The 14,907-nt window shown below is 44.8% G+C and overlaps 1 protein-coding gene across 2 annotated transcripts; it reads left to right on the top strand.

Moving 5' to 3' along the window:
- Positions 1-1,722: 1,722 nt before the first annotated feature.
- On the top strand, positions 1,723-14,450 carry SMIM20 (small integral membrane protein 20). 2 transcript variants are annotated; one of them, XR_009519448.2, is made up of 4 exons: positions 1,723-1,934; positions 2,363-2,417; positions 12,840-12,896; positions 13,660-14,450. XR_009519448.2 is itself a non-coding variant. In XM_060011776.1 (3 exons), the coding sequence occupies exons 1-3, from the start codon at positions 1,826-1,828 to the stop codon at positions 13,695-13,697; spliced, it is 204 nt and encodes a 67-aa protein (XP_059867759.1). In that variant the 5' UTR covers positions 1,724-1,825; the 3' UTR covers positions 13,698-14,427. The 2 variants fall into 2 exon arrangements, 1 of the variants encoding a protein (XP_059867759.1); XM_060011776.1 differs by lacking the exon at positions 2,363-2,417 and having other exon boundaries at positions 1,724-1,934; positions 13,660-14,427.
- Positions 14,451-14,907: the final 457 nt, after the last annotated feature.

Raw genomic sequence — 14,907 nt, 5'->3', positions numbered from 1 at the left:
CAATCTGGATGCAGCCACACTGGACAATCAGGCCTGGGTCCAGGGCCTATCATCCCCATGAGTGAGGGAGCTTGGTCAGGCCTGGTTATATGCTTAACCTTCAGAGCTGGGAAAGAGTAAGGATTGAAGTTGGGGGAGAAGCCCCAGTTTACCTCACAAATCGGGAGAGGAGTGGTTTGCCAAAAGATATTTGGGGTACTATTAACAGAAAGAGAAGTGGATGCAGGGTGGCTAAAACAACAAATGTGCCCTACACCTGGGATTTTTATATCACGTGATATAAAGCATGCGTTGCAGCTTCCCTCTTTGCTATGAAGTCTTTTGTCTTCCCCCTAACAAGCTCCTGCAAGCGCCTGAGGAGCAGCTGTCTCACTCTACAGTCATCTGTCTTCCTCCTCTGAACTTGGTAGCCCACAGGACCGTATCACTCACCAGCAACAGGTGGCATCTGGTCATTAGTTCTCTTTTTATGTACATGTCCTGTCTCTTCATCCATATAGCAGGATCCTGGAGAACAAGGGTCACGTCTTATTCATCTTTGTGGCCCCCAAAGCACTTTGCCTGATGTTTGGGGGCATAGCAGACAGTCCCTAAATCTGCCGACAGATCAAACACCTGGTTTATATGCTTCTGGAACTACGGAAGTAAATGGCTTGACTCAACTACAAAACTACAAAGAAAGAGGAAACCTGTGTCCTCTACGCCATTTCTGAAAGATTGTAGACCTTTTCTGGACTAACTAATGATGCTGGGGTCAGGATGTGCTGGGGTCTTTTTTCCTCTGCAGCCCCCAGCCACTGGTATCATTCTTTTTAATAAAGGACTGAATGAAGGCCCAAGGAATCTTAGTCTCAGCTGCCCAGTACCCTTGGGTGGGTCGTATGCCGGCACAGCCCACCTGGAAGCAGGGAGGATGGCAATCTCAGGAAGAGGAAGCAGATGTCTGTCCTCAGTGGCTCCCACCTCAGGCCACAAGGCAGAGCCCCAAGGTCCCATCAGTGGGACTGGCTGCTGGCTCCCCGCCCTGTGCTGATCTCTACTCCCCATCCTCATTCGTAACCCTGACATCCAGCAAAGGGAAGAACGAGAGAGGAGGGCATGGAAAATCAGAGTGAGGTGTAGCTCGGATGTTGAAACCGTCCTCCCAGGTGGTTCATAAGCCCCTGTGGCTCCGATTTCTGAATCCCCTGCGGGCCATCCTGGGCCAGGCGATTTGCACCTTTGTCTCTAATCCCCTCAAACCGCCCTTTAGGCCAAGTGACTTGTCCAAATCCGCGCAGCCAAGCCAGGATTCCCTCACCTGTAAAAAATACAAGGATTAAATCAACGAGCCATAGAGAGCATCCACCTCCTGGTATAGTCACAAAAATCAAATCAATGGGGGAAGAACGAAAAAACGTGGTTTGTAAAGGAGGGAGTGGTAAACGAGGTCAGAAGATAGGTGGGTGGAGCGGCTGAAAGAAAAACCAGGCTGGGGGGTCGGGGGCAGAACAGGGAATCAATTAAAGCTCCAGTCTCTAGCCGCGTATCCCGCTCGCCCAGCGCTACGAGCTGCCAGGGAGAGCCCGGGAGGCGGTGCGCCGGGTCCCTGACCCCGCCCCTCCCTAGCTCCACCCAATCCTAGACCCCGCCCTTGGCCCCACCCCTGCCCCAACTCCACCCCGCCCCCGGCCACGGCCCCGGCCCGCCTCCTAGCCCCGCCCCCAAGGCCCGGAAGCGAAAGCAACTCCTCCTTTTCCGAACGGGGTCACGATACCGCCGGCGGGATCCGGGATTCCGAGAGTGAGGGCTGCTCGGCGGGTCAGGGCGGTCACCGGCTGGAGCCATGACCGCGAACCTGCGCACCGCGCTCATTTTCGGCGGCTTCATCTCCCTGATCGGCGCCGCCTTCTACCCCATCTACTTCCGGCCCCTAATGCGGCTGGACGAATACCGTGAGTGACCTCTGGCCCCATGCGGTGGCCTGGGCCCAGTAACTGAGAGTGACCTCTGATCCCACGCGGTGGCCTGGCCTCAGTAACTCCCCTCCCTTCCCCACGTGGGGCCATGGTCAGAGCTTTGTTCGCCGGTCAGGGAGACCCGGGTTCGAATCTCGCTGTGTGCAGCTTTGTGACAGTGGACAAGTGACTCAATCTCTCAGAATCTCAGCAACCCCTTTAGTAGTTATCTGTTTGTATAATAAAATCATGTAGCCTTTGGTGAGACTCAAAGGTGGTAATGAAAGCAATCTGCACATAGTAGGTCGACACTAAAAAGTAGTTCATATTCACCGGAGTCTTTTAATGTATCTCATTAGGCACACATTGGACCATTTAATTTACACAACCTCACTTTGAGGTAGGTATTATTATCTGTTTTACAGATGGGGAAACTGAGGCTCAGCGAGGTTGTTCAACATGCCCCAGAACACACAGCTAGTAAGTGGCAAGACAAGTATTCCTACTCCCACCTCTGTTTCCAGACCTTCCAGACACTGAAGCTGGGAATGATGATGTTGAGGGGAGGGAGATGGACCCTAATTATCCTGAGCTTGAAGGTGTTTTTATTGCACTTCATTTCCACTCCCAAAGATGTCTTTCAGTGGAAATGTTTCAAACCTAAACTGTTAACCTGGGTTTTTGAGTTTTTCCTCTCCTTTCTCCTCAAATATTTTTTCAGATTCTGCTGTCTTCATTTTAAGCTTGTTGCTCACATGACAATGGTCAATATCCTGCGAGTAATTTTCTTCCTTAATCATTCAAGTCGTATCATTCTAAAAGCCAAGCTCTCCTTCCTTGAGACCTATACCTCAGCAAGGATTAGCACTTTGATATGTCTGAAACCATCTGTCAGAGAGAAAATATTAGGCATTAGAGGCTCATTTTGTTCTCCAGGAAACCTGAACCGTCTTGAAGATGGAAGAGGGCTAACTGTGCCCCTTGACAATATTAGCGAAGGCTGAAAGCTTGGCGATTTGAAGGCGAAAGCTCCATGTAAATGCTCTGCCCATTACAGATGCTACAACATTTGGTTTCTGAGTTAGAGCGTTTTAAGTACACAGATTTCCTTGTGGCTTCTTTTCATCAGCCAAGATTGAAATGGCCTCTGCATTCTGCCTCCCAGCCTGTCTCCATGCACCATGCGTGAGGGTGAACATGGGGCTGTGTGAAGCCCTGTATAATCTATCTGCATTATCCGTCCTTACTGCATCCTTGCCCCACGCTGTTTGATGACAGCCTCTAGAGTTGAACTTGGGACAAGGGGGTCTGCTTTGGATCCCACTAGAGAAGTTTCAGTCACGAAGACTAGAGCGGTGGTTTTCAACTGGGAATGGTTTTTGTCCCCCTAGGGACAGTTGGTTCTATCTGGAGACATTTTTGCTTGTCACAAAATGGACGGCATAGGGTGGGCTAGTGTGTGCTACTGACATCTAGTGCATAGAGGCCAGGGGTGCTGCTAAACTTTGTGCCATGCACAGGACAGCCACCCCTGACAAAGAATTATTCGGCCCAAAATGCGAATGGTGCCAAGGCTGAGAAACCTTCCTCTGGGTCAGATGCTCAGGGTGTGGGTTTGCGCTGTCTCCCAACAACAGTCTTATAGGGGTAGTCCGGAGTCTATGGTTGTCTGAGTCGCCTTGAGACAGACGGATTAGGCCTTTAAAGTGAACATTTAGTGCGTGTGGCTACAATATCTGCATTTTTAACTGTAAGGCAGTCAACACCTGCCCACTTTTCTGGTTCAGTCTTAATTAATTTGAACACTCTTATCTGAGAGTCATAATTGATTCCTTAAACAGGTAATGATACTAAATAGCTAATATTTATTGAAAGCTTATTATATGTCTGACACTCTTCTAAGTACTTCTTATATATCAATCCATTTGGTGCTCATAACAACCCTTCATTGTAGCTGCTGTGTGATCATCATCCCCATTTTATATGTGGACAGACTGAGGTATGGAACAGTTAACTTGTACAAGGACCCACAACCGATGAGTCCTGGATCTGGGATTTGCACCAGTGCCCTTAATCGTGACACCAGGGCACCATACTGCCTCTCTAAGAGGGTGAGAGAAGTAAGTCAGATGAGGGTGTAAATCCCTTACTAGAGGAGGACCTTAAGGTGTGTTACTCAACCTCTCGGAGCCTGGCCTGTTTCCTCATCTGTAACAGTGGAATTTGCAGGACTGAATTTACATGTTTTGGGGTGAATTAAATGAGATAACAGGTGTAGAAACACATAGTATATTTTTACACTAGGCTTCCCATAAAAACATTTTAAAAATTAGGAATCACAAGGGCAGGGAAGTGAGACAAGGAGATTTAAGCAGGTGGACCGACCCAGGTGAGGCATTCGTGACCGGGTCATGGGAACCCTCTGTGAGGACGGAGCTTCAGTTCATTTCAGCACATTCAGCTAGCATTTAGTTAGCTTCCTTTTCATTTTTTTAAACCTGGATTTTAGCAATTACTGTGTGTCTGGCACTGTGTTAGGTGCCAGATGTATGTGACCGGACAAGACGGTCAGAGCTCTTCTCTCATGTCACTGCCTCACACGTACCTAGTCCCCCACCCACTCCCTGCACTCTGAGCTGGTCTCCCTGCTTCACTGGTCCCCAGGACCACCCATTCTTTACCCAGCAGCCACTGTGGTCTTTCTGGTTAGTGTGTTGCTGCTGATCTACCTTCTTTGCATTTGTAGTCAAAGATTTCAGACTATATGATTTTGATTTTTTGATAGGTCAAGATTTGCTTTGTGACTTGGTACAAGTCAGTTTTTGCAAATGTTCCCTGTTTGCTGGGAATGATGTATATTCTCTTGTTTGGGAGTACAGAGTTCTGTATATGATGGTTCCAGATCATTCTTAATTCTGACTTAGATATCTTGAGGCCATATTATTCTGTGCACACAATCTAGAATATTCTGGGGGGGCTCGATTATTATTATATGAGTCCTCTTTACCCCTAATATTTCTCCCGAACTCTGTTTTATCTGATATTATCATAGTTACCAGCTTTCTTTTGGTTAGTGTTTTCCTGGTGTGTGTGTATATCTATATGTATATATAGAGAGATATAGATGTAGATATCCTCTTATATTTAGCCTTTATTTGTCCTTAAGTCTTATAACCAGCCTAAACTGGGATTTTTTAAAATAAATTTATTTATTTTATTTATTTAATTTTGGCTGTGTTGGGTCTTTGTTGCTGGGCGCGGGCTTTCTCTAGTTGCGGCAAGCGGGGGCTACTCTCCATTGTGGTGCACGGGCTTCTCATTGCGGTGGCTTCTCTTGTTGTGGAGCATGGGCTCTAGGCACACGGCCTTCAGTAGTTGTGGCACGTGGGCTCAGTAGTTGTGGCTCGCGGGCTCTAGAGCTCAGGCTCAGTAGTTGTGACGCATGGGCTTAGTTGCTCCGCGGCATGTGGGATCTTCCCGGACCAGGGCTCGAACCCGTGTCCCCTGCATTGGCAGGTGGATTCTTAACCACTGCGCCACCAAGGAAGCCCTAAACTGGGATTTTTAAAAAATCCAATCTGATAATCTTTTTAAACTGTTGGATTGAGATCATTTTCACTTATGTTTACTGATATATTTACTTTATTTTTCCTATCTTATGTTTTCTATTTATTCTTCTGTTTCTCTACTTCCCTTTTTCTCCTTTTCTGCCTTCAAGGCTTCTTTATTTAATTCTCTTACCCTCTACTAGTTTGAAAGTTTTACATTCTCTTTTTCTTTTGTGGTGACAGTTTAAAGTTAGTCAATATCTTTACCTCCTATGAAATATACAAAGACCTTAGAATGCCTTAGCTCCGGTCCCAGACGCCCCACCCGCCCTGCCTTGTGTTTATTACTCCTCAGATGACTTAGTACCATCCGTGTTTTATACAGTCACTGATTGTTTCTCTTTACCCTCATTCTTTACTCACTGATCCTTCTTTCATCTCACACCTTTCTAGTTTCAGTTTTCTTCATTCTGAAATACATCTTTGTGTTTCTTTGGTGAGAATTTGTAACTGGGAACATCCATTCTTGTGTGTCAGAGAATGTATAGAACTCCAGGTCTTCCATTGTGGCTGTCGGAAAGTCTATTGTGCTGTTTGCTCTTTGAATTCGATCCTCTCACTCGCTTAGTCAAAATACTTCAGTAACCCTCTGCTGTCCTCAGAGTCCAGCCGGTGGAAAAGCATTGAAGAATTTGAATCTGGAGTGCAAGGTGATCAGATTCACTCTTTCCAGGAGTCTCTGACTGTGTGTGACGGAGGGGCTGGGAGGGTCAAGGTTGGAGGTAAGACGGCCAGATACGGGAAGGCTGTGCTTCCTGTGACCCCAGGGAGAGGTGACTGTAGCCTTAACCAGAGTGGTGGTGGTTATGGGACTGGGGAGAAGGACTGAATTCCGGAGCCAGATTTAAGAAATAAATCCTCTACAGGGATTTGTGACTGATTAGCTCAGGGCTGAGGGAGGCAGAGGAAGGATTGACACCCAGCGTTCTGGGTCCAGCAGCTGAGGAGATATGGTGCTAGACATTATGAAATACAGGAAGTCTGTTTGGGGGACGAGAGGACATGCTAGTTCGGTTTGGGGTGTATTGAGTTTCAGGTACCTGGATATGCTTCTGGAGATTTCCTGTAGGCGATGGGAGCTGAACCACAGGATCTGAGCTGGAGCTGGAGCTGGCGCGTCACTGGCATTGGATGGGAAGCAGAGTCATTGCAGTAGGTGGGGCTCCCAGGCAGCATTCAGAGATTGAAAAAGACAAGCTGTCCAGGGCAGAATGCAGGTGAACACTAGCATTTGACGGTCTGAAGAGCAAGTGGTCAGAGGAGGAAGGGTCCTCAAAGGAGTGGCCAGAGCGCGAGGATTAAAACCAGAAGAGGCTGCAGTCTCAAGCCCCAAGAAGATAGCTCTTCATGAAAAGGGGGTGGTCAGCAGGGCTAGGCTGCTTGAAGATGGTAAGAAAGAAAAAAAGTGAAAATATCCATTGGATTTAGCAAAAAGAAGATAAAGCTCATTGGTTGTTTTGTTAGAAGTGCTTTCAATGGTTTGATGGCAGAAAGCAGATAGCAGTGGATTGAAGAGTAAATAGTATATTGGGTTGACTGTTTAAAGATGTTGGTCTGTATGGAGAGGAGAATGACGAATTATTTTGCAGCTGGTCGAGGGGGCTGTTGTGTTTTCGTTTTGGCTGGGAGCAGCGGGAGAGCCAAGAGAGCCTCTGGACAAAGAAGACTGCTGGAGAGAGAAGACAGTCCATAGAGTGGGAGGTGGCATGGGATCTTGAGATCAGATGGAGGAGGGAGACTTGGACCAAAGGCAGGACACCTCTTCCAGCAACTGAGGAGAAAGGCAGGTGTGGATACCTCTAGATGTAGCTGTGATGTTGGGAGGTTGTGGATGCTTCCTGTTTGTTGTGGCTTCTGTTCTCTTTGTGACGCAGGAGGTCAGGTGACTATGCGTGAGAGGCACACGCCCCAGCCAGACTCTCCGTCCTTGAGACACTCTCTTCCCTGGGCTTCGTGACTGCCCCTCCGCCAGTACTCCTGGCTTTGCCCTTTTGCTCCTGCCTTTCAACCACTCCTTAGCCTCTCTTGTTGGCTGTTTCTCTTCTGAGCGTCCTTCATACATTTATGGTCCCCAGAATTCTGGGCAGACCGAGGAGAAGCCCACAGTCCTTGGAAAGGCCGGGCAGACACCCAGTCCTTGAGAAGGGGAGCCAGAGGCTAGCAAGGAGCCCAGGCCATGTAGGGCCCAAGTGTCGAGACACTGCTGACCCTTCATCTGGGCCAGCCTGACTGATGCTGGCCGGCCTGGGTATGGGGACAGGTAGGCTCTAGGGCCCCTGCTGGAATAAGCCTCAAGGCAGTAGAAAAGAGGCACAAGGCTGCTTAGGTAAAATAAAGCCAAGGAGATCTTCTACGATTTAAAAGCAGACAGGCCATTATCACAGACTGCTGTGTTGAATTTCATTTTGACATTCAGTGTGATCTCTAGCTCTTTCACTAACTCAGCCAGACTTCACCGAGTATTAGGGGGAATACAAGGTCAGTTCCACACGTGATACCTGAGTAGTGAAATGAGCACTGGGGAGATGGCAGTTGGCATTGGCAGTTGTCATTCCCACACCAGAAGTGTGGGGATGGTTCTGCTGTGCTTCTGGAGGGAATCCAGACGTTGCTGATTAGCTTTCAGCCTATTGGCACAGCATGATGCGTGGGAAGAGCCCACATTCAGGGAAGCATACTTGAAGCTATACGTATAGCGCACATTCAGGCGCTATAACTTGAAGGCTGGTCTGCCTTTTGTCTCTGCATCCTGGAACCAGACAGTGATCCTGAATGTGGCTTTAAAAAATAACAGCATTTCAGGGCGACCTGTGAAATGAGACAGAATAAGATCATTTTCTGTGATCCTGTTCATGCTTAACTTTAGTTAGATGTGCAGAAGCACAAAGGGTTTTGCCAGAAATCTTGTGTTCATTCAGTCCCCTCATTTAGGTGACTTGTCCAAGGTCACCTAGCACATTTATTCCTGGATAGACACTAGACCCTAACTCCCCAGCCTTGTCTGCTGCTTAATGATGCCCTGTTTCACCTGCTTTTAGGACAGGGGAGAGTGTCTGCCAGTAAAGCCAAAGGTTACGTGGGAGGGCTGTGATACCTCACTTCTCCTCCCGTTCCCCTTCCGCCCCCAACCCCAAGCGTGTGGTACAGAGTCAGAGCAGGCCTGCGAGAAATCACTTGACTCAGAAATGCCTCTTACCTTGGAAGGGCATTTTCCCGATTATATGGCAAGTGCTCAGAATATGCTTTTTATTCTTTTCACCTTAGAGTCAAATGAAATGCGCAGACTAAAGTCTTATTTTCTAACAGGCCTTACGAAGCTGCCTGGATTCTACCACACACCCTGGTGAGAAACTAAAGTGTTCATGGTATTGGAAGGAGTCCACGCTTCCGATGGCCCTTTGGTCCCCCCAACCGCTGGCTCACACTCACCCCCAATACACACGTCTAGTTCTGGATCACCCCGAAGTCAGACTGCAGCAAAGTGGGAGCATTAGAAAAGTATTATTTTATTTTATTTTTGCTATTTTTAAAAGAGACTTTCAATTAATCATCATGGAATAGTCACAGTGCTCTTGGACTTGCTTATACTTGTTTTGCAGTTGTGTATTTTTGTTGTTAAAAAAAAAAAAAATCCAAGCCGACAGAGAAGATCTAAGAATAGTACAATGAATCCTTTTATGTCCTTCACCTAGATTTACCAGTTGTTAACATTTTGCCACATTTGCTTTCTCTCGCTATGTATATGTTACACGTCTATACATACATACATATGGACACGCATATGTTCATATATAATTACATCCCATATATAATCGTTACTACTATTTTGCTGAACCATTTGAGAGTGAGTTGAAGACCTTGTGAGCTTTGATGCCTAAACACTTCAGCATGTATTTTCTGAGCACAAGGACATTCTCTTACATAATCACAATTATCCAATCCAGGAAATTTAATATTGACACAATGTTATTATGTAATATACAGTCCATATTCAAATGTTGACATTTGTCCAATTACCTCAGGTGGTGAGTTGCTTTTATTTTAACTGTTCATTGGCAGGAGGAGATGGAGGGGTGTTCCCGAGGTGATGGTTTCACTGTGTAGGCCCCCGACTCCGAGGTCAGATTCTGCACCTGCTTTTAGGTTTTTATCTGCTGGTCCTCCCCAAGAGCACCCTCAACTAGTCAGTAACAAGACCACTGAGGGGGCTGGCAGTTAGAGCACGCTGTATCAATTTGCTGTGAATGTTAAATAAAGTAGCAAGTCACACAGATTTCACAGTATGGACATTTAATATAAGGATAGGTTTCCTGTTCAAAGACTTAAACATTACGAGGTAGCTTCTTTTGCTACCATACAAAAATGAGCCCGTCTGCATGTATTACTAAGTTTTAAATAATCTGCCTTGGCCCTTTGAGTAGAGCTAAGGATCCTCAATTAAAACTGCAAATCACTTTGTCACCGTTTACCCTTCCCCCTCCCCATAGCCCCAAGTCCACTCTCTAGTAAGTCTGTGTCTTTATTCCTGTTTCACCCCTAGGTTTTTCATGACATTTTTTTTTTCTTAAATTCCATATATATGTGTCAGCATACGGTATTTGTCTCTCTCCTTCTGACTTACTTCACTCTGTATGACAGACAAGAGGCATGGCCATATATACACTACCAAACGTGGGGTAGATGGCTGGTGGGAAGCAGCCGCATAGCACAGGGAGATCAGCTCGGTGCTTTGTGACCGCCTGGAGGGGTGGGATAGGGAGGGTGGGAGGGAGGGAGACGCAAGCGGGAAGAGATATGGGAATATATGTATATATATAACTGATTCATTTTGTTGTGAAGCTGAAACTAACATACCATTGTGAAGCAATTATACTCCAATAAAGATGTTAAAAAAAAAAACAAAAAACAAAAAAAAACTGCAAATCAGCTCACTGCCTTAGCACCAGGGGGCAGAGTCGGGCTTGCTGAGACACTGGAGAGGGAACTTCTAACGGGCATCGCAAAGCTCCAGGCCCCATGCTGCATATTTGCGTTTCTGTCATTTCACTCCTGATAGAAGCATGCTCACTACTAAAAGGTCAGTAATTAGCTTATCCTGATTTGCCCACATAGTTAAACCCCTGACTTCTGTGTTGCCCTTTTTTCCAGAGGTTGAGAGACATTTGCTGTTTCTCTAATGATAGCAAAACAGAAACCTACTGTCAACCTCATCAAGATGTGCTCGCTAAGTCCCAAGGGACCAGTTTGTTTTCCCTTTAGCGTATCTCGCATTCACAAATAAAGTGTCTTTGTGTCATATCATGAATTTATATAAGACTGCTTTGGCCTTAGAGTATTTATAAAACATTAATGGATTAAAGAACCAGGGGATGTAGATAGGACGCTAATACCGGTTATCACTTGGTAGGAACTCCTTCTGCAAATGGGTTTAAATTGCCCATCCAAGCCAAAAAAGAGGGGGTTGCATAAGGACAAGGATTATAAAGAGATTATGGTCTATTTAAAATAAATCCTCAGCCTCTCTCCAACCTCATTAGCAATTAGCAAGGAAGTGTGAAGACAGGGATTCTTTTCTCTTCACTTGTTTCTCCATTTCATTGTAAGAGGTGAGAACACAAATTAGGCATTCCTTTGCCACCAGAAGTCAACTTCCTCTGATGCTTGGCAGCCTGCCAGCTTCTTTGGCTTTGCAGGACCTGCCTCTTGGAGAATGTGTTCCGTTCACCAGGTTGTCTGATTCTCTCAAACCTGGACATCTAGAATGCTTTCTGGCAATCAAGCATGTATTAAAAATTCATCTCTTCCTTCTTCCATGATACTGGAGAACGGACCTTTTAGCTGTGAAAAATGATATCTGTTTTTGTTCCTGGCACGATCGATGACAGTGTAGTCTTTTGCTAGTTGGCATTTTCTAAGAGCATGTTTGAGACAGATCCGTACTTGGAGACTTACATGGTGACAGCATGGTAGGGCTCACTCCTACAGGAATTTAACTTCTTAGGAAATGAGATTGCCTTTTGTGTTATTTTAGGAAGTCTGACGCCTCAGAGGTCCCATTGTCACCCACTCTTTTGGCATCTCTTGGTCCACAGGGTCTTGGTTGTTGTTTACCTGCTACTTTTCAGAGAGGCCCAGTGGAGCCACCAGACCCTTCTGTATAAGCAGCTTCCTCATGCTGTGTCTCCTCTGTCTTGCTTAGAATTGGATGTCAAGATTCAGATAATCCCTGCTGCCCGGTGTATTATTTGCCAAAGCAAAACTTAGCATTGATAAAACTCTCAGACAGGTCACTTAGGATTGACTTTCCGTCACATCACCGGAGAAGCAAGTTCAGTGAATATTTGATTTGGAAAAGCCCTGTTTCCTATACCTTTATGCTTGTGTATCTTTATGAGAATAAAGAAAACTGCCTAGTATTAAATAAGAGCTAAACGTGGATTTAAAGAAACACCGTCAGCCTGATTAAAAGAAAGGTTTGATTACAACACTTAATTACTATAATATAGTAGTAAACATCCTTTGGCTGCAAGTCTTTCTGCTGAAAAGCCACCATTTGTTTTTCAAGATACTTAAAATAATAAGTCTTTGTTTTCACAGGCCTTAGGTTTATTCGACACCACTTAGAAAGATGTGTGAGGGCTTGAAGCCCACAGACATAAAATGCCCAGTTTCTCTTGGCCTTCGCCTGTGGGACATCTCCAAAGAGACTGGCTAAGCTGCTGACGCTAAAACGTGCTTACTAATTGGCGTAGCACCTGCAGTCAATTAGGGAAGCTTCAATTATCCAAACCAAAGCCACCCACCCAAAGATTAATTTTCTGCTCTATTTCCTAGGAAAAACATAGCATATTTAGCTCTGGGTCTAGGCCCTCAGTGGAGTACATTTTAGACACCTAAACTGCATCATTTTCTCCTGAATTGTACTTGTTCCTGCAGTTCAGCAGCCTTGCTCTCCTCATATCACACCCACCAGTTCTTTCAAAATTGTTCTTTTGCTGTTGTTTTTGTTGCCTTTCCAAACTGCTGAGATCACTGGGAAAAGATGTTCATTAGAAGCTTTTCTTCTGAAGTACGGCTTTCTTTCTTTCACTGAAAATATCCAGTCTTTTTGCTTGATAGGATCTAACTTCTGTAACGTAAAAGCTTTGGGCAATGGCAGCTCTGAATTTAATAGCACTCAGATATATTGTTTCCTGATTGTCCCGTGTCATTGTTCCACGTAGATAAAAAGATTTCCACTGCCCTGCCCCACAGCCCCCTCTCTAATGAGTAATTTTTCTGTTGTGTTTCTCAGAGAAGGAACAAACCATAAATCGAGCTGGTATTGTCCAAGAAGATGTGCAGCCACCAGGTAAACGTAAAAATCACAACAAAGTCTCACGTGTACTAGTGTGTTGTCGTTGGGAGTGGTGCTTTGCAGCAGGAGAAATCTTTGCTTCGAGGCTGGATTGTAACTGTGCCGTTATTTCCCAGCAGTTGCCGTTTTAGAGGTTGCCACCCCAAGACTTCCTCTTAATATGTTACTCCAGAAGAGGTTTTGCAAGTTTGCACGTTTCTCTTCTGCATTTGATAAGTGGGCATAAGTGTGTAGCAAGTGTGCAATTAACTACCAAGCATAAGTAGATGTTTTGCAGACATATTTACCAAGCACCTATTTAAACACCACCGTCATGGGAAAATACTGTTTACTTATGAGCTATTTTAATCGATGCGGGATTCTGCTTTATACAGAAGCTCACAAGTTCCCTGTATGGCTGAATGGTTAGTTACTTTGAGACGATCCAAGTTGGCTGAGAATGAGAGGTTTCTAGCTTATTAGCCAAAACTCTTGTAATCTGTGGCAGCGGTCTTTTTTTTATTCATTTATTTTTTAACTAGGCCAGATACATATCTCCCTGATGTGGGGCAATTTCTGAGCCATTTAAAAGTCTCTTGTCAGCTGCCACGGCTTCCCAGCCGTCCTGTTCCGGGGTTCCGGCAACTTGCCCGCACTAACTCCAACTACGTGGAAATTGCACAACTTCATTCTGATGTCATCTTAGTTGTTTGGGGTTGAGGGAAGTGGTAGGAAATTTAAAAACGAATCCTGTTTTTATTCGTGTTTCTTTCTATAGGGTTAAAAGTGTGGTCGGATCCATTTGGCAGGAAATGAAAAGGCTATCACCACCTCTGATTATGAAAGTAGACAGAGTCTTCATGCTTTCATTTCTGTAGCAAGTACAAAATCACCTGGCTAAAGAACGATGGCTGGAGAAGAAAACTCTAGAAGGCTGTAAAGAAGAGTAGTGTGCACCAGGATTAATTCCCTTCTTAAGTATCAAAAGAACCCTGAAACAAATCACACCATTACGAAGGTTTTCATGATTTGGTTTCCTTTCTAAAAATGAAGCTTTCTCACCCAGCTGCATTTGGAGGCGATCTACTTATTATTCAGTCTCTACCTCTTACCCACCTGAGCTGTGACATGAATACAAGCAACCCGTAGACTTGGGAAGATCCTAGTCTGTTCTGCCGTCTTCCAAATAAGAAGTTTCAGTGAAAACCCACCATATTGAGCAGCCTCCTAGGGCTCTTTGAAAATGTTAAAGTTGATAAAACTCTTTGAGGACAAGGTACATTGTACTCTTTAAGAATAAAGAGTACAACTCAACTATCTCATTGGGAGGGTTGCTGCATTTTGAAAAATAAATAACTATGAAGCAAATCAAGCTAAATGGGTATGCATGCCTAGTAGAAATCATGTTGAATTAACTGAGTGAAAATATGTGTATTAAAATGATTTCTTTTTACTTCACAATGGTGTAAGATTTTTTGTAAATCCTTCTTTGTAAGCGCATTAAATGATACCCAGAAGTATTATTTGACTACATTATATTTGACTAGGTATTTGACTGTTTGGTGTTTGTATACAAGTAAAATTGTATACAAGTAAAAATCTTAAAGGTAAATAGCAAATGTATTGAGACAGATATTTATTGAATGCGATTCTCTACCAGATACCTCACCAGGTGCTGCAAAGATGAACATGAGAATACGAATTTCTTTCTCTAGTGCTCTCTCTGGCCCCTTACTAGATCATGTGCTTTTGAAAGACACATCTTTTTTGTTTTTACATTTCCCAGAGTGCCTTGCACATTACTGTACGCTGTCTTTTAGATGAGCTACCTGATGACATAATTTTATTATTGTGAACTGGGAGATGGCTTAACAGACAACTGGCATAATTATGTTAATTACTGTCAAAAAAAAAGATTGATAGTTCCAAAACCAAAGTCATCATTTTTGGTAGGCATTCCCTAACATTTAATTGACTTACAGTTAAGAGCCTGATAAAAGAACTGACTCATTTGGGGGACATTTGA

This window comes from Delphinus delphis, chromosome 5, assembly GCF_949987515.2.
Source record: "Delphinus delphis chromosome 5, mDelDel1.2, whole genome shotgun sequence".
In the NCBI taxonomy this organism is placed as follows: domain Eukaryota; kingdom Metazoa; phylum Chordata; class Mammalia; order Artiodactyla; family Delphinidae; genus Delphinus; species Delphinus delphis.
Note: the sequence above shows the minus strand (reverse complement) of the source record. Positions and strands in the feature narration are given on the sequence as shown.